This window comes from Sinohyriopsis cumingii, unplaced genomic scaffold (assembly GCF_028554795.1).
Source record: "Sinohyriopsis cumingii isolate HCF-2022 unplaced genomic scaffold, ASM2855479v2 utg002820l, whole genome shotgun sequence".
NCBI lineage: Eukaryota > Metazoa > Mollusca > Bivalvia > Unionida > Unionidae > Sinohyriopsis > Sinohyriopsis cumingii.
Window position 1 is genome coordinate 284,446 of NW_028316312.1, and position 23,565 is coordinate 308,010.

The following is a 23,565-nucleotide window of genomic DNA, read 5'->3' on the forward strand; positions in this document are numbered from 1 at the left end:
CAATCACATTTATTGTAACATCTCTAGTGTTCAAAGATTAAATTAAATACTGCATCAGAATTGAAAATCACATGAAGATATTGTGAATATAATGCTGCCTGGATATGGGTACATATTTATTATTTTAAGTGTTCTTCCCAATGAAACTTATCAAAGACATGGTATCAATTTCAGCATTCTTATGATGCATTAATTAGAAGAACAGAATATTCCAGTACATATGAACCATTTAAAGGGTGTAGGGACTTCCCTTCGTATAATAGTGTAACAGTTATTTAGTTGATATACGGAAATAGTTCCTTATAGCTATTCTAAAATACACATTTAAGAAAACGGTAAAATGTAAATCTGCATCATCGATTGCTTTCCTGTGTCATTGTGGTTAACACTAAATGCATGAGTCATATTGAAACATCTCTAAACGAGCAGGTATTATTGGCATATTTCATATAAATATATAGATAGCGCTTTTACGAAAAGAGGTAATTTGGATTATTTTGCCAGTTTCCAGACCAAAATAAATGAATGTTTGCTGCCACAATGCTGAACAATGTCAACCAAACAATTGTGCAGCTATAGACATAAAAAAAGACAGGTAAATGGACAGACGGACAGATAGGTAAAGAAACATATACTACTCACCCTAGCAAATGATATAAAGCATAGGAAAAAAAAACTAGAAAAAATCACAGAAACAGAATAAAGAAAACACAGACCATAGATTAAGACACGAAGGATAACATCAATTATGGTTTCTCTACAAAAGAACTCGTGTTAATGCAAGTTCATAAAACAGAGAGACATTCTGATCTCAAACAATTTTACATTTACCAACGAGGCTGTGCTTTTTCAACAGTTATTGTCATAACCTGACATTTTTAGGTCAAGTGTCATTTTATTTAAATACAAGAAAAGAGTCAGTAAGTATTACAAATGCAGGTAACTGTGACTTTAAAATTTGTCCTGCTGTTAATAATATTCCAGACAGCTACAATGTAAATCACAGAGAGACATGATTCTCACTGCCCACCTCTATCAAATCAAGCAGTATGTGCCCATGCTAAATTGCTGAAGAATATATGCATATAGGTTCAATGGCTATTGTTGCTGAAAAGCCACAATACAGAAACAAGATTTCTGCTTTATTGTACTATTTTCAAACAAGCAGGAACCATGCAGATGGGGTCTGTGTAATGGGACTTGACATTAAATGCAGTCTGTGTGCTTTTTCGTAGAGAGATTACAAAACAACTACTCTACATACTTGCTTTTAGGACGAGTCAAACTGCAAACTGCACAAATCTGGATCTGCCATCACATAATGCACCACCTAATCTGGGTTTGTGCAGTTTGTTAGGGTAATCAGTAGAACAAACTAAACAGGCCCTGATCTGCTGGCACATAATGCTATGGTAGATCAGGATCGTTGTTGCTTGCAGTTTAACTCAACTTAAAAGAATATACAATATAGATTATGAGTGAACTGTGACTGCTTTAGAAAGGTAATGCTTTCTGTTGATGCTGAAGAAACAACCACTATGCCTAATCCAATTTAATTAAAATAGAGATCTAGTTATAATAAGTACATATGTTCCAAGTGGAGTTTTTCACTTTCATAATTGTCAAAGATGTATTCTGATTAGTGAATCAAAGTTTCAAAAGAACATGACCTCGTATAAGTGTTCTCCTATATGCTGAAGATCTCAGATGTAAGAAAGAATATTTAGTACCACAGGTACAATGCATTTGAATCTGAAGCTTGAGATGGAAAGTAAAGTAACAATAATGCATGAGGAATGATCACAAACAACTGTCTACAACTGGATAACTTACAATTCAAAGTCATCCTTGTATATGCCCATTTCTTCTCCCAGATATTCAGCATATAAGGCCCAGCCCTGAGAAAAACAATATTATGGATTTTACTTTCAAAACATTTGAGTAAATCAAAAATCCAATTTTTTTTTTGCAAAATGTTTTATCAAAAATACTTACCCAATCATAATACCTCAAGAGAACTACTACTACCTCACAAATTCAGCACTCCCAAGTTAAAGCTTTTAGCTAGAAATGCTATAAATTATCTGCCCATCTAGGTGGCAGTTAGAGTGATCTCTCTTTGACATAGGGATTGGAGGAAAATCCTCTGAATACCAGTTACTACTAACACAGAACACACATTCTCTACATGGCTGTAGCTACAAAGAGCCTAGGAGGGTACATGTTTATTATGATCTGGGAAGTATTATTGAAGAAACATATTTTACTATAAACAATTTGGTTTCTTTTCCAACTCTTACCTGATCATAATATCTTGGGAGAATAGGCTTGAGGTGGAGGAGATACATCCCCTTACCCTCCTGCAAATCCAGCCTAAGTCATGAAGCTACGTCCTAATGAAGCTGTCAAATGACCTGGGAAGTTTGTCTGTTGCATCATGGCTATAGGTCCCACCAGAATGAGTTGATCCTTTTTGGGATGAAACAGCTCTGAGATTAAAGCTCAAATGTTATACTTGTGGTGATTGTTCTAACCTCAATAGTTGAAATGCATAGCAAATTCATTTGATCAGGGGTTATTTCCTGATATGCAGAATGAATGAAAGTCTCTGCTGACATATCATTCTGTACCTTTTTGAAAGGAACCAAACGGCATAATCTCCCTTGAAGCAATGGCTCAGTTCTTTTAAATGCCACTTCAGAGCATGCAATGAATCATGTTGGTGGCCTTGAGGTGAGTGTCCTGGGAAGACAGAAACTTCATTACAAAAGTTTGATACCCCATGAACAGAATCCTGTTTCTGGTGATGAAAGCTGGAGCAGTCATGAGTGAAATTTACCCATCTTGTCAGAACTACATGTAGTTCAGGTCAACTTCTAGAGTATGTATTTGGCTGATTCTGCCTGCCATTACTAATGCAGTGAGGTAGCAGTTCATACATGAGTAAAAAATAAGGGCCACAGGAATGGTTCAAGTGATGACTTGTTCAGCCAGGTTAAAGTCCACATTGGGCACAGAGCTAACTACTTTGGCCATGTCTAATAAAATTGGACCAAACATCAGATAGGTCTTTGTCCAATATCCTCTTTTTCATGATGATGCAGGACGTCAGTAATCACTGAATGGTTGTTGTTGTTGTTGGGTTTAACGCCATTTTTCAGCACGCGATTGGCTATACATGGCGGCCAGTATTAATGGTGGAGGAAGAACCCGGGAAAACCCGGGAAAGATCACTGAATGGTAGTCTTTGATTGTAATTCATGGTAATTTTTCTGATCAATGAGCCTGAGGAGGAAGTTAACTATCTGAGGTATTGATGCCTGCAGAGGTACAATGTGTTCTTGTGCACACCATTGAGAGAAAATTTGCCTTCATAAGGTTTAAAATTGGGGGGCTGTCTTGCTTGAGCGATTTTCTTCACCACAGTTGTGAGTACAATTATTCCTATGAGCTTATTTAATATGATTCAGGCATGAGGTTCAGAAGCTGTGTGTGTAATTTGAATTGGTAATGTAGCTTAAACAACTTTCCAGTCATATCACTACAATGTATGCAGTGTATCCATCCAGGTCCATCCAATTTATGGACAGAGCACCAAGTGCCCAGGCTTTTGGATCAATGACTGGCGAGATAAAAGTTGTGAGTGCGGAATTCCACCTTGTCTAAAACAGATCCACCATTGGTTGATCCTACTTGGGACAGTGAGTCTTCTAATACATTTATTATAGAGAATATGACAAAGTTGGATGTGAATCTTTGGACACCACTACAGAAAATCACAAACCAGGATGCAAAAGTCTGGGGACTTGGTTTCACCTTGCCTTTTGAGCTAAGTTGATGAATAGAAAGCAGACTCTCTTTACATTTAAATCTTCCTGCCACTAATGAAAAGCTGTTGAAATGACTTTCATCTTGAGAATATTGATATGTAAATGACCCTCCTGGATAGGCCACACTCCACTTGTTTCCTGGAATGATAGTAACTGGTGTGCCACCAAGACCTCTGTGTTTGCATCTGTAGAGACTGTGAGTTCTGGTGGTTGCACTTGTAGATGGAAAGGAGCTTCATATTTGTGGAGATTGTTGCCAAGGAAGCTCCGTTTGAGAAGGAGAATAATAATTCACTAGGTAGTATGATGTTGCTGCCACAGAGGTGGTCTGGACATGGGCCATTAGTTACCTTGTCCATCAAACAAGCAGTGGTCTGGACATGGGCCATTAGTTACCCTGTCCATCAAACAAGCAGTGGTCTGGACATGGGCCATTAGTTACCCTGTCCATCAATCAAGCGGTGGTCTGGACATGGGCCATTAGTTACCCTGTCCATCAAACAAGCAGTGGTCTGGACATGGGCCATTAGTTACCCTGTCCATCAATCAAGCGGTGGTCTGGACATGGGCTATTAGTTACCCTGTCCATCAATCAAGTGGTGGTCTGGACATGGGCCATTAGTTACCCTGTCCATCAATCAAGTGGTGGTCTGGACATGGGCCATTAGTTACCCTGTCCATCAATCAAGTGGTGGTCTGGACATGGGCCATTAGTTACCCTGTCCATCAACCAAGTGAAGACCCAGGGACTAATGCTGAGGTCAAATGGAAGTGCCCTGAACAGGTAAACAATGTCTCTATAAGCAAATGGTAGGAACTTCCTTAATAGACAAAGGGCAATAACTCTTGTCCATTAACTTCCTTTGTCAAAGCTCCAGTGGCCTCGTGGTTAGGGCGTCCACCTCAGATGTTGGAGGTCACGTGTTTGATCCCCAGCAGAGTCATACCAAAGACTTAGAACAATGGTACACACAGCTGCCTCACCTGGTGCACAGCATTAAGAGGTTAGTTTTAGGATTGGTTGGCCTGGTGTCAGGATAATGTGATAGGGTGGGACATCATGCTACGTGTCTGCTGCATGATGCCCCAGTGCTAGACAACACAATAAGCTGCCACACTGCAGACATTGTAGTGTTATGACTTAAAAATTGTTAGACAACCAGTTAAAAATCCAAATCACACACACACACCCCCCCCGTCAAAGCCAGGTGATACTAGTTTTTAGCTGAGAAACATACTAAAAAGGATGCTTGCATGGTGGGGTGGTGGGGAGGGTTTTAAGTAATGTGATTGGGTAAATATTCTTAGAAATTTACTTTAAAATTTGCTTTCTCCTTCCAATACATTCCTAAATCACATTATGTTAGGAGAATAGGTAATATGAGGAGGGAATGACGAACATCTGACCTCTACCTTGGGTAATCTTCCAAGGAATGATGGTTGGATTGGTTCTCCTAATTACATAAGCAACACCACCTAGGGTTACTTGACCTGTGACCTTTACATATGGTTAAGAAAATGAAAACTGAAATCTACTTACCTACAAAATGTTACTGGTGAATCCAGTGAAGCTAACAGGCTGTATTGCTTGTTCAAGTTGGGTCTGGTGGCCATCTGCCACCACCAGACCAACCCAATTCCAGGTTTGCCTGTCTATGGAAGAAAACAAGCAAATGACAACTATTTGATTCCTGATGGAGAGTAACATATTTTGGGCTACAAAGCCTGGTTGTGTCAAAAGGACCACCAAACCATCTGATCTGAACTGAAGATAGTTCAAGTCGATGTAAAGGTCATGTGGCTCATTTACCCTGCATGTGGAAGCTACAGCTATCAGGAAACATGACTTGTATGATAGGAATTTTAGTGAAGTATGGGCTACAGGCTCAAACTTATTCAAACTGAGCCATGTTAAAACCCAGGATAGGTTCCATTCTGGAAAACAGAGGGATGGATTTTTATTGATTGAGATCAAAGTAGGCTAACGAGATCTGATAAGTCTTTATCATGCCCAATACCATGTCTGACATGATGCTGGAATCTGTTTGATACCATGTCTGATATGATGCTGGAATCTGTCCAATATCATGTCTGACATGATGCTGGAATCTGTCAGATATCATGTCTGACATAATGCTGGAATCTGTCCGATATCATGTCTGACATGATGCTGGAATGTGTCTGATATCATGTCTGACATGATGCTGGAATCTGTCTGATACCATAGAGCGGTACGCTTTGATAGTGATTAGGGCCAACTGTTTCTCCTCTAAGACCCAGTTGATGATCGAGGCAATGTTATTGATGTGTCAAGTCCCTGAAAACACGCCACTTTCCCTCATAAGCCTTCAGAGTGGAATTGAAGGTTTAAACCGTTTGTCTTGCAATGCTGTCCTGATAAAAGCGAAGTAAGCAGAAGGCAGCCTGGGCAGGGATTGAACACCAGTGACCATGGTTGCTTGGGAAGATTCAGGTTGGCTGGAATCTTCCTGGGCAGATCTATCACTAGATCGAGTAGATCAGTGACCCAGGATTTGCCCATCTGAGACTGGCTATCAGAATTTTCATGCATTTCTGACCCAGTAACTACTAGGTTATTTTTGGAATCAGGAAGGTGGGAGGGTAGGAAAAGGCCCACAACCCTCCCAACTGATTGACAGTGCATCTACAGCCCAAGCTTTTCTGGGTCTTGGACTGAAAAAATGAAGGAAGGTAAGTTGTGATTCCACCTTGTCAAAAAAAGATAGATCGACACGCACACCAAAATGCACAGATCCAATAGAAGACCGATTGATAGAGAAACCATTCTGTGTGAAGGACTAGACCTCTCCTGGAATAAAGTGTCAGCCAAAACAGTGAGTCTGCCAGGGAAGTGTCTGATTTGGATATTGATATGGATATTATCACACTAATATAGACATTGCCAAATCACAACACAGGTGATTTGGTGCCTCCTGTTTGAGATAGGTCACCAACATCAAGTTGCTGGACACAATTAGGACAATTTTCCCTGAGAGTCGATCTTTCCAGAAAGTGAAAGGCGTTGTTTACAGCCTTTTTTTTATAGAAGGTGATGTCAGAGGCTGCTCCACTGGCTCCCTTGTGCCAACGATGGTAGTGAATTCTGAAGATTATTTTCCTTTTTTTTAGCAGGGTTGGATTCATTAGGTAGCAGGCAAATATTCCAAACGTAATTAGGGAACCTATCTGAAGGAGAAACCATAATACAATTTATTTCTGTGGGGTTTCAAATTTCATGATTTGAGTTTTAAATTTTTTACATATTCATGGGTACCTGATTTCATGGATCTATCATTTACACCCCTCCCAACAGCCTCCAAAACACAATGCATACGTCAATGCAATATTTCTGTACAAGTTTACTAGCAAAGTGACATTCATTTCCACGCATGTGTGAGCAAACAGGTTTAATCTGTACCGCAGTAATTAAGCTGAGTAAATAAGGTATTCATTGCTAACATCTGGTATAAATATGGAGAAATTAAAGAAAATGCTGACATCTTTTTCCACACGTCTGAGCCAACACATTTAATACCACTGTTGTAATTGTCAGAAATTAGATTCTCAGTTGTTTTTAAAGATCGCTATCAAAATATAAAGTTCTCAATAACTAGGGATTAGGTGCCTGAATGATGCCATGGACTGTAAACCTCTTTGTTTTCTTCTAAACAATTTATCCTGTAATGTAAACAGTTCTGCTGAAAGTGAATTTCACTTCAAAAGTTAAAATGTAACTGATAAAGTGTTTAAAGAGTCCTGCTCTGGTGGATGGGAACAAAGAATGTGAAAACTCTACCAATCATTTTTAACAATATTAAGTCCTAGTTTCTGAAGAAAGTGCTGACTGTGATAAAAGGCAATCATAGCCTGAAAAAGGCTGATGTCTCATTTAACAGAAAAAAGGATTACGCCAATGTCTGTGTCAGCTGCTTGCATGGATAAGTTACATTCCATAGATTTAGCAATTAATGTTTGCAAGGAGGAACTCAAATCCCGATTCCATTCATTAGTACTCAACATAGATGACTCATTGGTTAAATGAACAGAAGAATGTGCATTCAGATTACGTCTCTGTGGGTCTCCCCTTAAGCCAATTCACGCAAAGTGGCTTGTGTGCATGCATGACAAAGAAGCACTTCAGACTCAGTTCAAATGGGCTTTAAGAAAGCAGGACTAATCTGCAATTATAGTTTATCTAACAGTTAGTTGTGCAAACATCTATTCATAAATGGGAATATTATGTGCTATGGGAAATAAAAGACAAAGTGGGAAAATCTGCTTTATTACTATAATGTACATCTGGTAGAGTAATTACAATCTTAAATGAGTTTATTTTGCATTCAAATTAAACTGTCATCGATGAGTTTCAATGTCATACATGTACTTATCCTAATGTACATATCAGACTACAGACTGCCATGGTATTAAAACTGAGAAACAAGTAATGATTTTCCATTGCATAACACAGGGAATGGGTGAATGTCGGCCTGGTTGATATTTCATTGTGACTTTAATTTCATGGTCTGGCTTACTCACGAAAACCACAAAAATGGGAACCCCATGAATTTAAACCATATCACAATATTAGATGGAGTATAATCCTGGAAGTAAAGATTCCTCCAACTTGTTAATGGCAGTACTTACAGGCAGCTAGTAATGTGAGACCTCTCTGCTGAGTAGTTAGTGCCTTGGCAATATTTGAAGCAGTAACTGAGTCATTCACTGGATTTGCCACCAATATCTGTGTCAAGGGATATCACTATCTAACTGCCACCTGGGAGAGCATTTTTAGTGAAAAGTTTTAACCTGGGAGAGCTTTTTTAATGAAAAGTTTTAACCTGGGAGAGCATTTTTAGTAAAAAGTTTTAACCTGGCAGAGCATTTTTAGTGAAAAGTTTTAACCTGGCAGAGCATTTTTAGTGAAACGTTTTAACCTGGCAGAGCATTTTTAGTGAAAAGTTTTAACCTGGGAGAGTTGTTGTTGTTGTAGGGTTTAACGCCATTTTTCAGCACAAGATAGGCTATACATGGCGGCCAGTATAATTGGTGGAGGAAGAACCCTGGAAAACCCCGGGAAGAACCACCGACCCACGAGAAGCTACTGGCAGGCTTTCTCACGTACCCACGTTAGCCGAGCCTGAGACTCGAACTCACGCAGACAGAGGTGAGATGGCAGTGATCCGTAACGGTGAGCGCTTTAGACCACTCGGCCACTCGGGGCCCAACCTGGGAGAGCATTTTTAGTGAAAAGTTTTAACCTGGCAGAGCATTTTTAGTGAAAAGTTTTAACCTGGCAGAGCATTTTTAGTGAAAAGTTTTAACCTGGCAGAGCATTTTTAGTGAAAAGTTTTAACCTGGCAGAGCATTTTTAGTGAAAAGTTTTAACCTGGCAGAGCATTTTTAGTGAAAAGTTTTAACCTGGGAGGGCATTTTTAGTGAAAAGTTTTAACCTGAGAGAGCATTTTTAGTGAAAAGTTTTAACCTGGGAGGGCATTTTTAGTGAAAAGTTTTAACCTGGGAGGGCTGAACTTGACTGGAAGTAGCAGTTCTCCTAAGGTATTATGCATGGGTAAGGTATCTGAAGAAGAAAAAAAGATAACATTTTGAATGAATACATGTATTAATTGGGGCATGGAACAAAAATAGCCATAGAGAGAGAGAAAAAAAGGTATATACATACCTTCATATATACATACATATATTCATGCATGTATACATGCATACGCACACACACACATACACTGTGATATTCAAACATTAAAGGAAACTAAAACCATCTTAAGCTATTACTGTGGTAATTTACTCCAATAAGTTAAAACAAATTTTTAATGATTATATAAAGACATTTCAATGAGCTTAAGACATAACTATGCAATGAAGTATTAATAAACAAATTTGTACAGAAATATCTGAACATGGGAGATTTCAGCTTTTGGAAACTACAGATGATTTTAGTCTTCTAATGATGATTCTTATTGCTGAAACAGAGATTTTGTTGGGTTTCTTCTTCTGCAGGATCCAAATCATCAAACCAAAAGCTTTTATTGTTTTTCTCTGCAGATTCAAACATCAGATAAAGAGTTTATATTGCTTTTATTCTGCATGATCCAAGCTTTCGAACTGAGATCTTTTATACTTTTTCTTCTGCACCATCGAAACATCCAACCAAAAGCTTATACTGTTCTTTTTCTTCTGGAGGATCTAAAACATCCAACAAAGAATTTTTACTGCTTTTTTCTGCGGGATCCAAACATCAAACCAAGATCTTTTATTGTTCTTTTCTCCTTCACGATCTATACATATATCAAACAGAGAACTTTGTTCTTTTTCTTCTGTAGCATCCAAATATCAAACTGAGAGTTTTATTGTTCTTTTATTTCAACAGGACCAAAACATGAAGCTGAGAAGTTTTATTGTTCTTTTTTTCCTGCATGATCCAAACATAAAACATAGGATCGTCAACCTTTAGGCCATTGTTTTACACTTGAAATATTCAACTAATTCCAAACAAAACAATTTCACTTACAATGATATCTTTGATATTACAATTCATATTGAATGATCCCTTGCTTCTAAAATGGTGTTATAACTACATTTGAAAATAATACTGATTATTGGGATCATACAGACATTGATATATCCAGTTTAGTTGGAACTGGGCATTTTCTATTTCAGTTAGATTGTTATGCATTTCATTTTGATTTACCTCCAAATATGAATTGAAAAATGGAAAGTAGAAAGGTGCACTGATGACTCTCCAGTTCATATGCTTCCTAAAGGTAGGCAAATCAGATACCAGGCTGTAGCTCTCCTGTTTACAAATATAAAAGAAAGTTGTTATCCATAGTCCAACACACACACACACACACACACACACACTTCCAAACAGGCATGTGATATAATAAAACAAATAAAAATGAATATCAATGTGGACCTCAGGGACTGGTACAATCAGTGTCAAAAGACTTTACCCAATCTACGTGATGTAGGTGGTGACATTCCAAACAAGTCTCACTTTATGACCCTAAGAGAAGCTCTAGTCTTTTATGCTAATCATCTGGGTCTTACAGTCACTGATCAGTGTACAGAGATAACAACTGCATTATGGTTGCATTACTGTTTATTTGTATTGCATTCTTGTTGAACAGGGTTGAGTTTCTGATATGTTGTGTTACAGCTGCTTTGTGCTGCACATTAACTGAACTGTGTGTCAATCCTTTACCGCATTTTTAGTAAACTACATTTGTGATAGATTCTGCTGCTAGTAGCTTATCAAACATTCAATGTAAAGCCCAAGAATGACAAGTAGCTTATCAAACAGTCAATGTAAAGCCCAAGAATGACAAGTAGCTTATCAAACAGTCAATGTAAAGCCCGAGAATGACAAGTAGCTTATCAAACAGTCAATGTAAAGCCCAAGAATGACAAGTAGCTTATCAAACAGTCAATGTAAAGCCCAAGAATGACAAGTAGCTTATCAAACAGTCAATGTAAAGCCCAAGAATGACAAGTAGCTTATCAAACAGTCAATGTAAAGCCCGAGAATGACAAGTAGCTTATCAAACAGTCAATGTAAAGCCCGAGAATGACAAGTAGCTTATCAAACAGTCAATGTAAAATAAGCAAAGTTATACTTATTAACCTAAGAATGACAAGTAGCTTATCAAACAGTCAATGTAAAACCCAAGAATGACAAGTAGCTTATCAAACAGTCAATGTAAAATAAGCAAAGTTATACTTATTAACCTAAGAATGACAAGTAGCTTATCAAACAGTCAATGTAAAACCCAAGAATGACAAGTAGCTTATCAAACAGTCAATGTAAAATAAGCAAAGTTATACTTATTAACCCAAGAATGACAAGTAGCTTATCAAACAGTCAATGTAAAACCCAAGAATGACAAGTAGCTTATCAAACAGTCAATGTAAAATAAGCAAAGTTATACTTATTAACCTAAGAATGACAAGTAGCTTATCAAACAGTCAATGTAAAACCCAAGAATGACAAGTAGCTTATCAAACAGTCAATGTAAAACCCAAGAATGACAAGTAGCTTATCAAACAGTCAATGTAAAATAAGCAAAGTTATACTTATTAACCCAAGAATGACAAGTAGCTTATCAAACAGTCAATGTAAAACCCAAGAATGACAAGTAGCTTATCAAACAGTCAATGTAAAATAAGCAAAGTTATACTTATTAACCTAAGAATGACAAGTAGCTTATCAAACAGTCAATGTAAAACCCAAGAATGACAAGTAGCTTATCAAACAGTCAATGTAAAATAAGCAAAGTTATACTTATTAACCTAAGAATGACAAGTAGCTTATCAAACAGTCAATGTAAAACCCAAGAATGACAAGTAGCTTATCAAACAGTCAATGTAAAATAAGCAAAGTTATACTTATTAACCCAAGAATGACAAGCAGCTTATCAAACAGTCAATGTAAAATAAGCAAAGTTATACTTATCAACCCAAGAATGACAAGTAGCTTATCAAACAGTCAATGTAAAATAAGCAAAGTTATACTTATTAACCCAAGAATGACAAGTAGCTTATCAAACAGTCAATGTAAAATAAGCAAAGTTATACTTATCAACCCAAGAATGACAAGTAGCTTATCAAACAGTCAATGTAAAATAAGCAAAGTTATACTTATTAACCCAAGAATGACAAGTAGCTTATCAAACAGTCAATGTAAAACCCAAGAATGACAAGTAGCTTATCAAACAGTCAATGTAAAATAAGCAAAGTTATACTTATTAACCCAAGAATGACAAGTAGCTTATCAAACAGTCAACATAAAATAAGCAAAGTTATACTTATTAACCCAAGAATGACAAGTAGCTTATCAAACAGTCAATGTAAAATAAGCAAAGTTATACTTATTAACCCAAGAATGACAAGTAGCTTATCAAATAGTCAATATAAAGCCCAAGAATGACAAGTAGCTTATCAAACAGTCAATGTAAAATAAGCAAAGTTATACTTATTAACCTAAGAATGACAAGTAGCTTATCAAACAGTCAATGTAAAACCCAAGAATGACAAGTAGCTTATCAAACAGTCAATGTAAAATAAGCAAAGTTATACTTATTAACCCAAGAATGACAAGTAGCTCATGGATCTTAAGCAATACTTATTGTACCAAACTTCTGGGACATAATATCAATTGTTTACTATATGCGATTTTCTCAATATATTTGGCTGCCATGACCCAAATAATGGAACAAATATTCCAAACAAAACTGCAATCATCATCATCATTAGAATATAGCAGTAGTGTCAGTTATAGTTGTAGTAGTGATCATCATAGTAACAGTAGAAGCCAATGACATAATAGTAGTGGTAGTCATTGTCATAGTAATAGTAATTACTGTCATAGTGATAGTAGCCATTATCATAGTAATAGTACTCATTAATAATAATAATAATAATAATAATAATAATGTTTCCTACCTGAAATATTCTCAACACATTTTATTCTAATTTCATGGTACAGTGGAACCCCGCTATAACGCGCCCCGCCATAACGCGAATTCGGATATAATGCGGTCGTAGCATGGCTCCCGAAATTTCGTATATTCATTCACACATGAAAAAAAAAAATTTGGAGAAAAGTAAAAAAAAACAAAACAAGAAATTAACTTCATTTTGGGCATGAGATTAGTTGTGACTTTTAAAATAATATGATCGTGGCATGGTTCCTGAAATTTAAATTCATTTACGTGTATTTTTATCGGACTGTGAAAATATTTGTTTAACGTACGAGAAATAGTGTGTAAAACGTTTATTATAATTTGGTGGAAGAATTCGCGTATGACTTTTAATAATAAACGATCGGAACTTAACAATTTATCCAGATTCTTTAAGTGATTTTGGAGAAGTGATCGTGTATGAATTCTAAAATAATACGATATATATAACGTACGAGAAATAGTGTGTACAACGCTTGGCTTCTGAAATTTATCAATTTGAACAGGTTGTGGTGAAGCTCCATATTCTACTCTAGAAGAGAAAACTGGTTTCATTAGGTTTTTGAATTGTTAAGCCGAAGTAAACATTATCGGAAGTGTTACTTATTACGGATCCATGAGTAAAGCCAGTAAATCGTCTTTGTGATTGTCTTCCATGAAATCTGTATACAGTCGTTGCTCAAACAATAGCCGACATGGGCTTCTTATTTAACTGCAATCACAGCCAAGCAGCAGACAAAGCTGTGGTTGATACAAGAGTCGCACAATTTAATAAACATCAAAGGACGAAAGCCGCCAACATGTGTGCTGTGCTTGGCGGTGTGATCAAACAACAAACAGTTGAAAGTAAATAATATCCAATACAGACACCGTATGTAGACCCGGGAATAGCTGCATGCAATGACCGTACGATATCAGACGGCAAGTAAATGGTTTCAATATTTTGTTCATCCTATATTTTACACGACGAATTCAGACTATTACAAAATTATTGAATATTTTAAATCTGTACGATTTTCAATGAAATTACATCCATTATGGATGAACTGCATGCCACGACGGCACGGTAGCATACGGTGTTGATACACTTTTCATGATATAGCGATAGTCTGGTATTATCGGTCAATCTGTATTATCGTTCAAACAAATAAAAATTAGTAAATGTTTTTAATGCACAGTAATAACCTATAAATATATTAGCCATCGATTATTTTGAATCTATCTTAATTAATGCATTCCAGTTAATATTCATCTGATGATAAGCCGACTTTTGATCATTGCACATGTATACACGTATATGTTCTCGGAAAAAAAGTTAAATATTGTAAAACCCCGCATTAACGCGACCCCGCTTTTAACGCGATCCGATTTTATGGACCCCGATCATCGCGTTGTAGCGGGGTTCCACTGTATTTGTTTTTGTAATAATATTATGTTTTTTTATCTTATAGGTGTTGTCTAATGTTGTAAAGTGCTTAGAGCTTCTAAAGATTAGGTGCTATACAAAGTCCTCATCATTATTATTATTATTATTATTATTATTATCAAAGTAATAGTAGTAATTATCATAGTAATAGCAGTAGTCACTGCCATAGAAATAGTAGTCATTGTCATAGTAATAGTAGTCAAGTGTCACACCAAAAGTAATCATCATAATAATAATAGCTGTCATTGTAATAGTAGTCGGTATTAAAGTAATTGTAGCATCATTATCATAGTAATAGCAGTAGTCACTTTTATAGTAATAATACTCATCGTCACAGTAATAGTGGTCATCATCATAGTAATAGTAGTTGTCACTGTCATAGCAATATTAGTCACTGTCATAGTAATAGTAAAGTGTCATAGTAATAGTAGTCCTCATCATATTAATAGTAGTTGTCATTGTCGTAGTAATAGTAGCCACTGTCATAGTTATAGTGGTCATCATCATAATAATAGTAGCTGTCACTGTTATAGTAACAGAAGTTCTCATCATAATAATAGCAGTTGTCATTGTCACAGTAAAAGCAGTTGTCACAGTCATAGTAATAGTAGTCATTATCAAAGTATTAGTGGTCATCATCATAGTAATAGCAGTAGTCACAGGCATAGTAATATTAGTCATTATCATAGTAATTGTTGTTATTGCTTTAGGGCTTAATGCCATTTTTCAGCACACAATAGGCTATATATGGCAGCCAGTATTAATGATGGAGGAAGAACCCAGGAAAACCCCGGAAAGAACCACCGACCCTCGAGAAGCTACTGGCAAGCTTTCTCACATATCCACATTGGCCAAATCCGAGACTTGAACCTACGCAGACAGAGGCGAGATGGTAGTGATCCGTAACGGAGAGCGCTTTAGACCACTCAGCCACTCAGGGCCCCATCATAGTAATAGTGGTCATCGTCATAGTAATAGCAGTATTCACTGTCATAGTAATAGTATTCATTGTAATAATAACAGTCATTTTCACAGTAATAGTTGTTGTTGTTGTTGTTGTTGTAGGGCTTAACGTCATTTTTCAGCACATGATAGGCTATACATGGCGGCCAGTATTAATGGTGGAGGAAGAACCCGGGAATACCCCGGAAAGAACCACCGACCCACGAGAAGCTACTGGCAAGCTTTCTCACATACCCACACTGGCCGAATCTGAGACTCGAACCCACACAGACAGAGGTGAGATGGCAGTGATCCGTAATGGAGAGCGCTTTAGACCACTCGGCCACTCGGGCCCCCTCACAGTAATAGTAGTTACTGTCATAGCAATAGTAGTCATTATCATAGTAATAGTAGTCACTGTCATAGTAATAGTGGTAGTCATTATCAAAGTGACAGCAGTAATCAATGTCATAAAAAATAGCCATTGTCATATCAATAGTAGTCTTGGTCAATAGTCAAGGTCAGAATAATTGTAGTCATTGTCAAAGCAATAGTAGTCATCATGGTAATAGCAGAAGTCATTGTCATAGCAATAGTAGTCACTGTCACAGTAATAATAAAGTGTCATAGTAGTATTTCATCATTATAGCAATAGTAACTGTCATTATTATAGTAACAGTCACTGTCTCAGAAATAGTAGTCATTGTCATAGTAATAGTAGTCATCATCATAGTAATATTAGTAATCATTATCATAGTAATATTAGTAGTCATAATAGTAATAATAGTCATCATCATAGCAATAGTAGTAGTCACTGTCATAGTAATAGTAGTCATTGTGATAGTAATAGTAGTCTTCTTCATAATAATAGTAGTAGTAATTGTCATAGTAATAGCCGAAGTCATTGTAATAGTAATAATAGTCATCATCATAGTAATAGCAGTAGTCACTGTCATAGTAATATTAGCCACTGTCATAGTAATAATAGTCTTCATAATAGTAGTAGTCACTGTCATAGTAATAGCAGTCATTATCATAGTAATAGTAGTAGTCACTGTAACATTAATAGTAGTCATCATCCTATTAATATTAGCAGTCACTGTCATAGTAATAGTAGTAGCCAGTATCATAGTGATAGTAGTCATTGTTGTAGTAATAATAGCCATTGTCATCATAATAGTAGTAATCATCATACTAATATTAGTCACTATCATAGTAATAGTAGTAGTCATTGTAATAGTAGTTGTTGTAATAGTAGTCATCATCACAGTAATAGTAGTAATCATCGTTGGAATAGCAGTAGTCAGTGTCATAGTAATAGATTTGGATTTGGATTTTTTAAAATGTAGCTTTAACAATTTTTCAGTCATTTTGCTACGTTGTCTGCAGTTTATAGTGATGTCTAGCACTGGGGCATCATGCCGCAGATATGTAGCATGATGTCCCACCTAGTCACATTATCCTGAAAACAGGCTGACCAGTCCTAACACTAACCTCTTAATGCTGAGCGCCAAGCGAGGAAGCTGTTAGTACCTTTTTTGTAAGTCTTTGGTATGACTCGGCTGGGGATCTAACCAACAACCTCCCGCACCCAAGGAAGATGCTTTAACCACTAGGCCACCGGAGCGATTGATAGCAATAGTAGTAGTCAGTGTCATAGTGATATTAATAGTCATTGTTGTATTAAATTTTATGAACTTTTAAACACTCATTTAATGACTATTTTATAAGCAGCTGGTGAAAGTACTTTTCACATATTTTTCTAAGTAATTGCCCTTATTTGTGGACAGAATGTTTGACTATGAGTCTCGCAAGACTATACACACCTGTTCGTAAATATGAAGTGATTTTTCAATTGTTTCTATATTTAGCTATGTATGTAAATATCACTTGTTCATGCAAATATTCCCACATTTTACAATGACCCTTAGTTATGCAGCTATATTTGTGAAAAGCTACAATCAGTGAGAATACTATGAAATAACATACCGCTAAGTGGTGGCCAGGAACTGTTTCATGCATTGTCAGGGCAGCCATTGAGTATGTTGGACTACAATTTAGAAAGCAGAAGTTAAGTTCATCATCCTCAGGTTTTTCAATTAACATCATATATGAGAAATTTCTGCTTGGCTTTATTTTTGCTACTTTTAGGGTTGAGCAGAAACCCTTAAATTTAAACCTCATGGACATCATGGGAGCAAAGAATTCACACCCCCAAGGTAGCAAAAGTTCAAAAATTAAAAATGTGCATTTTTCCATAATGTAAATTAATTAAAATCAACAAATGCAGACAATTTCCCTATTGTAACAGTATTTAATACATTCTATTATAGTATATCATCAGCAAATATGACAAAGCAGGCCTTCAAAATTGGACAGCGAATATGACTAATACAGGCTGAATTACTACATTAATTATTTCATGATTTGTTTGTTTGTTTGAACATACAAGTTTTAGACTTGTAGGGGTGTCTGGGAACTTTGAGGGAAGCTTGCCAAATCTGTATTTCTGTAATGATAAATGTCTGCTTTAATAAAATGCAAACTTGTTCAAACACTACAGTAATGGAGTGCGTAGTCAAAATAGCTCAGATGAAATCATGAAGTCCTGTCAATTAACATACTAGAAGTATCTTGTCCCATCTTGTACAAATATGGACAAAACATATACAATTCTTCAGTTTTACTAAAAGAAGCTATAGAAAATCAAAAGGAAAAGTTTCAAAATGCATACAAGTCCATTCAACTAATGCTAAAAAAATTAGGTCTTATGGAATTTAAATATAGTTCAAATTGACAACAATGTCATTATATATTACTAAAATGAAATCAACTTAGTTACCTGAATCTAAGTTTGATGCGATTGATCAAACAGAGCTCTACTGTCCATTAAAAGAAGAAATAAATGCGTGTGTGATCACATTAGCACTTGCATAAACTTAGCATCTTTAATTATCTGAATGATAAAGTCAAAAAATGAGGCTGTCATGAGCATGAACTATATAAATTGTGAACACTGGGAACCATGAGGGTATGTATCATGATAGTATGTATCATGATGGGATGTATCATGATGGAATGTATTGTGATGGCATGTATCATGATGGAATATAATGTAAGCCTACTGTTTAGCGGGCTGTTTGATTTTTGCAGAGTTCCTGAGAAGAAAACGTACAAAAATATATATGATATGCATTTTGTTGGGAAGAACATTATATGGGGAACCAATTCAAGAACCTTTACTGTTGCTTCTAAAAAGCAATAAATTTACCAGCCACAAAATAGTTGGCTAAACAACAGTGCATTTCTATGAATAGCGACACTACTGATAAGAAATGAAAAATGTAAACTTACTTGTTTTGGGGTCTTCTAACGTTCACATAGAAAATACCAGGTCTTGTACCATCTTCAGAACCACTTTTGTACTCACCACCTATTCCATCTTGCGGTGTATTCTTGACGCTGCAATCAGGTATTTTAATGTTGAAATAGACATTATACAATAACATAGTACATCTGTATTCAAATTAAAATTATATATGCTGGCATTTTACAGTTTGTTCTTGTAGCCCATAATAGCAATCTGTTAATAAATTATGAAGCAGAAATTTGCTGAGAATATTATTGACACTGCTTCTGAACAAATTAATGAAAGCAGTCCAAGGGTTCTTCTGGGTCCAGAGAAGAATAACAAATTTGGATACATGATGATTATACCATCATGTGGATAACATCAATTAGTAACAATCATCTAATTTGTCAATCATAGTTATTCCATGCATCATGTGATAAATCTTAAATGAAAGAACAAGAAATGAATTTGTAGGATTTTCTCTGGGACAAGAGACTGTAGGAAATTTATATCTAATGAGATACAATATATCACATACCACCCATCCACCACTGAGTAAAACGAAAACAAAGTAAAATGTTGCAAGATAATTCATAAGAATGCCAACTGAGACAGACTGTTGTATGATATTAGCAATCAATTATTATTGAGTTGAAGCTCTAAGACAAAACAGACCAAACATTCCATTTTTTGTACAAGATTTTTCCAATAAAAAGTATTTTTAAAAAGCACAAATGCTTGCTTCATAAATGTTCATGACTTCAAATGTAATACTGATTTAAAACAAGACATGAGGTAATACTTTAATTTCTCAGAACGTTAAATCAAAACACAAACAACTGAGATCAAAAACAACAGATGTGGGATTTTTTCTCAGTCCTTAATACCAATGTTTTTCTTTAACAGTAATACTTACATTACTGGCAGGTGTGGAATATTTTTGAAGTATTTTGGCAGTTCTGGTAAGATGCGGTCGAATATGATCTCCCGAAATCTTTGGAGAGCCACTTCCTGAAAATAATTGTTTTTGTTTTCATCTGATCAGTACATTATGTCATAAATTAAATAGATTAACACTTGTACCTAATGTATAGGTCTAACATTCATACCTGACAGATAGGTTAACATTCATACCTGTGTAAAAGTATAATATACATACCTGGTGTAACGGGCAACATTCATACATGGTTTATAGCAGCAAAAGATGCATACATACATGCAGTTGATCACATGATGGATAAATATAACTGGTCACAAAATGGGAGATTTATTATTTCAATAACAGAAGGAAGATGTATGATAAATGAACAAATGTCATCAAGTATTAGAACATATGTATATCTACCCATATAGTAAATGCATACATAATGCTGCCTGATGAATGCCAATACTGGAATTATTATTCAAGATATGATAAACACATTACATGATGCATTTTCATTTTTTATTGCCATAAAGTCGTTTTTCCCATTTGCTAAACCCATTTTGGAAACTATTAAATATAAAAAGGTTTCAGAGAGATATGCGGCAGAAAGTGTAGAAAATGGTAGGTTACGAGGCTATAAATGCCTTCATACACAAATTATAAGCAAATAAATTGTCTGCAGAATAATTATTCAAAGACTGTAAAATACAGAACAACTTAGTGAAGAGCTTGCAAAGGCCACAGAGCTTCAATGTTCTATAAGTTTTTAAGCAATCGAAGATCTAAGCATCACTGCACTTCCAAAATCAAAGTTAATGGAAAAAAAATTGGTCTTAGCAGAGATTACAAAAGAAAGCAAAGAAACCTATTCCCACACCAAACAATTTGCTGACAAAATCCCTATAAAAGAAGAAATCAGCTCTTTCAAAATATTTTTCAAACATTATATGGTCATTTGAAATTATATTCACAAAAGTGTATAAGAACAAGGATTCTCTAACAACTTTCAACAAAGCATAGTAATATTCCTTTTAAAAGGTAAGATGAAGAACAAATTAGACATAAATAATTATTACAATACATGCCAACCATTATGCTTTTATTCACCAAATTACTTTTCCCACCAGACTGTATAGGGATTACACTTTTTATGCTACATTAAAAAATAATTGTTATTATCATCTCTTTAATTCCACTCATATAAATTTGAGAATATTCTTAAAAAGATGATTGCTGCATAAGAACAGCATGAGAGAACTTTCCTCACATCCTATTTATAGCAACTGTATATGACCCATTTCCAAGAAAACAGATGAGTTTCTTCAAAAGTGAAATAGTTAGCAAACCGGTCTATATTTTTAAAGAAAACTGTGCCAGATGTTAAGTGAAATGCTCTAAGGTGTGAGATGTGGTTGTGGATGATATATAACAGATAATGTAGGAGCCAATGGGTCTTTTCAAGTTTCAAGACATGTCAGACCAGAAAGAGTGACAAATCAACCCTGCTTTACAAACTTTAAAAGAATAATATAAGAGTAATATAATACCGCATTCTGAGCACCTGACCATGATCATTGCAGGATTCCAGTTCACAATCATTCAGCAAAAGCTAGTTGAAGTGAGTCCTGAATATAATTAATTTTTCAGTATACTTTGTGCTTGTATTCTGGTTCTAATTCAGATAGATTTTGCCCTTTGTGACAAGAATTTTGACAAGCTGAAAAACCAGGTTAGTAGTAAAAATGTATCTTTTTCATATGTGTTGTTATTGTGGCATGAAATATATACATTATAGTTTTTACTCCCAAATTAAACTTTTTGTCACTTATAACAGCATTAATTATGCTCATACATCTTGGGGGGTTGGCATGTATGTTATTATAACTAAAGTTCCAGTTTTTCAGAAAGTCCTAGAAAAAATTGTATATAACTGACTGGTTATTTTTTCTGAACAAATCTCTTTCCCAATCCCATTACACCAGGGCCTTTGAAACAACTGCAGTTACTAACTGCAGCTTTCTCTATCAAGAAAGAGTTAAGTTCTTATATGGATATTGAGAATTATATCTATATTACATTTCTTGATAAGACTAAGGCCTTCTCTGCATGGTTCTTCTTTGTAAAGAATGGCACTGTAAACTAATAACTGATCTACACCTGCCTTGCATGTTATTAGCAAGACAAGACCACTGTAATGTCTAATTCACATCATTTGATGCAACACTTACTTGATAAATTTTCTAAGATTGCAAAATAGTAGAGACTTGGAATAATGCAGAGAAAAGCTGAAATGTTGCATTCACTAAGAAAAAAAGTGACTGTGTTCCCCTCTTTTCTGTTTCCAATATGGCAAATGTCAGCAGTCAAAATAAAAATTACCCCATACATGCAACTTAAAATCAAATGTTTCATTACCCACTGTTTACACACATGGTTTGGTTTTGTAACACTTGTTTTGTTTTATGGCTCTTGCATTTTTATCTGCACTTAACTTGAAAACATTTAATATATTGAGAAATTTAAAAACTTTCTTTGTCAGCATAATTCACAATTACCAACTATATAAATTGAAGATTTCAGTGCAAAGATTAAGTACAGTAGAACCTTGTTAATTCAGACTCTTTCATTACCCAATAATGTCAACATTAATTAGTTTTCCAGACAACTGAATCATGCAGATGTTTAAGATGTCCTTATATGGTATACCTGTACATGTATTTGCTATCTGTACATGTATATTCAATAATGGTTGAAATAAATTAATGAATACATCTACTGACTTATGTTTATTTCACTTTATTATAACATGCACTTGTGCATAAATAAAAGTTTAAACAATTACTGGCAAATCTTTTTTTACGCTGGATGGTACCTCTAGTCATCTATGCAAGCTTGATGGTGTCATCATAATACATGTAATGTAAAACGTACAACAAATACAAACTAATATCTCACAGTTAATAGGTTATGGTAAGGCTAATAAAATGCAGTAATTTTTATGTCTTATTTTACAACTGCTTTAGCTTCTAATGAGCCAATAATTGACATCAGTTTATTCTGAGATGAAGCTCTATACTGTTCAAAGCTTAAATCAATCAACTTTGACAGCCATCAAGAGACTATGATTGTTACCTACAACTGGAATAAAACAATGACACATTAACCTATAATGTCAAAGCTGTGGACATTTTGATTTCAGTGTTTTGAATTAACACACCCATCAGTAGGTAGAAGTTGCTTATACAACCACTGGTTACAATACGGTCACCCCACCTGAAAGTTTTCCACATACATGATCACATGACCAATTTAAAACTTAAATGTGCCACTAGAATTTGACTAACCAGTGGACACATATCCAAATCTGTGTCGGTGAATTTGTGACTGTATTTTCTGATATGATTGTTTAAATTTTCTTATCTTTGGACATTAACAAGATTATCGAGGCAAAAGTTTATAGTAATTTTACACTATGGTCCCTGATTTTGATTTCCAGATCCAGGACACAAATTTCTGCATAACAAAACAAATTAACTTTCGAAATTCAATTTCTGTTGAAATATGTTCGGATAGCATGTTTCCAGATAAACGGA

General features: G+C 35.4%; 1 protein-coding gene across 3 annotated transcripts in view; it reads right to left on the reverse strand.

Annotated features, from left to right (window-relative positions):
- LOC149770036 (uncharacterized) overlaps positions 1 to 23,565 on the reverse strand; it is an 86,869-nt gene that overhangs the window by 9,483 nt on the left and 53,821 nt on the right. For 2 of the 3 annotated variants that reach the window (XM_089949493.1, XM_089949495.1), the window contains exons 13-17: positions 19,964 to 20,058; positions 19,050 to 19,157; positions 17,685 to 17,745; positions 10,558 to 10,662; positions 1,834 to 1,898 (exon numbers count right to left, since the gene is read on the reverse strand). In XM_089949493.1, the coding sequence (XP_089805619.1) occupies positions 1,834 to 1,898; positions 10,558 to 10,662; positions 17,685 to 17,745; positions 19,050 to 19,157; positions 19,964 to 20,058 (434 nt within the window). Of the gene's footprint in view, positions 1 to 1,833; positions 1,899 to 9,663; positions 10,053 to 10,557; positions 10,663 to 17,684; positions 17,746 to 19,049; positions 19,158 to 19,963; positions 20,059 to 23,565 lie in introns of those variants that run through there. The other variant, XM_089949496.1, reaches the window with a different exon arrangement.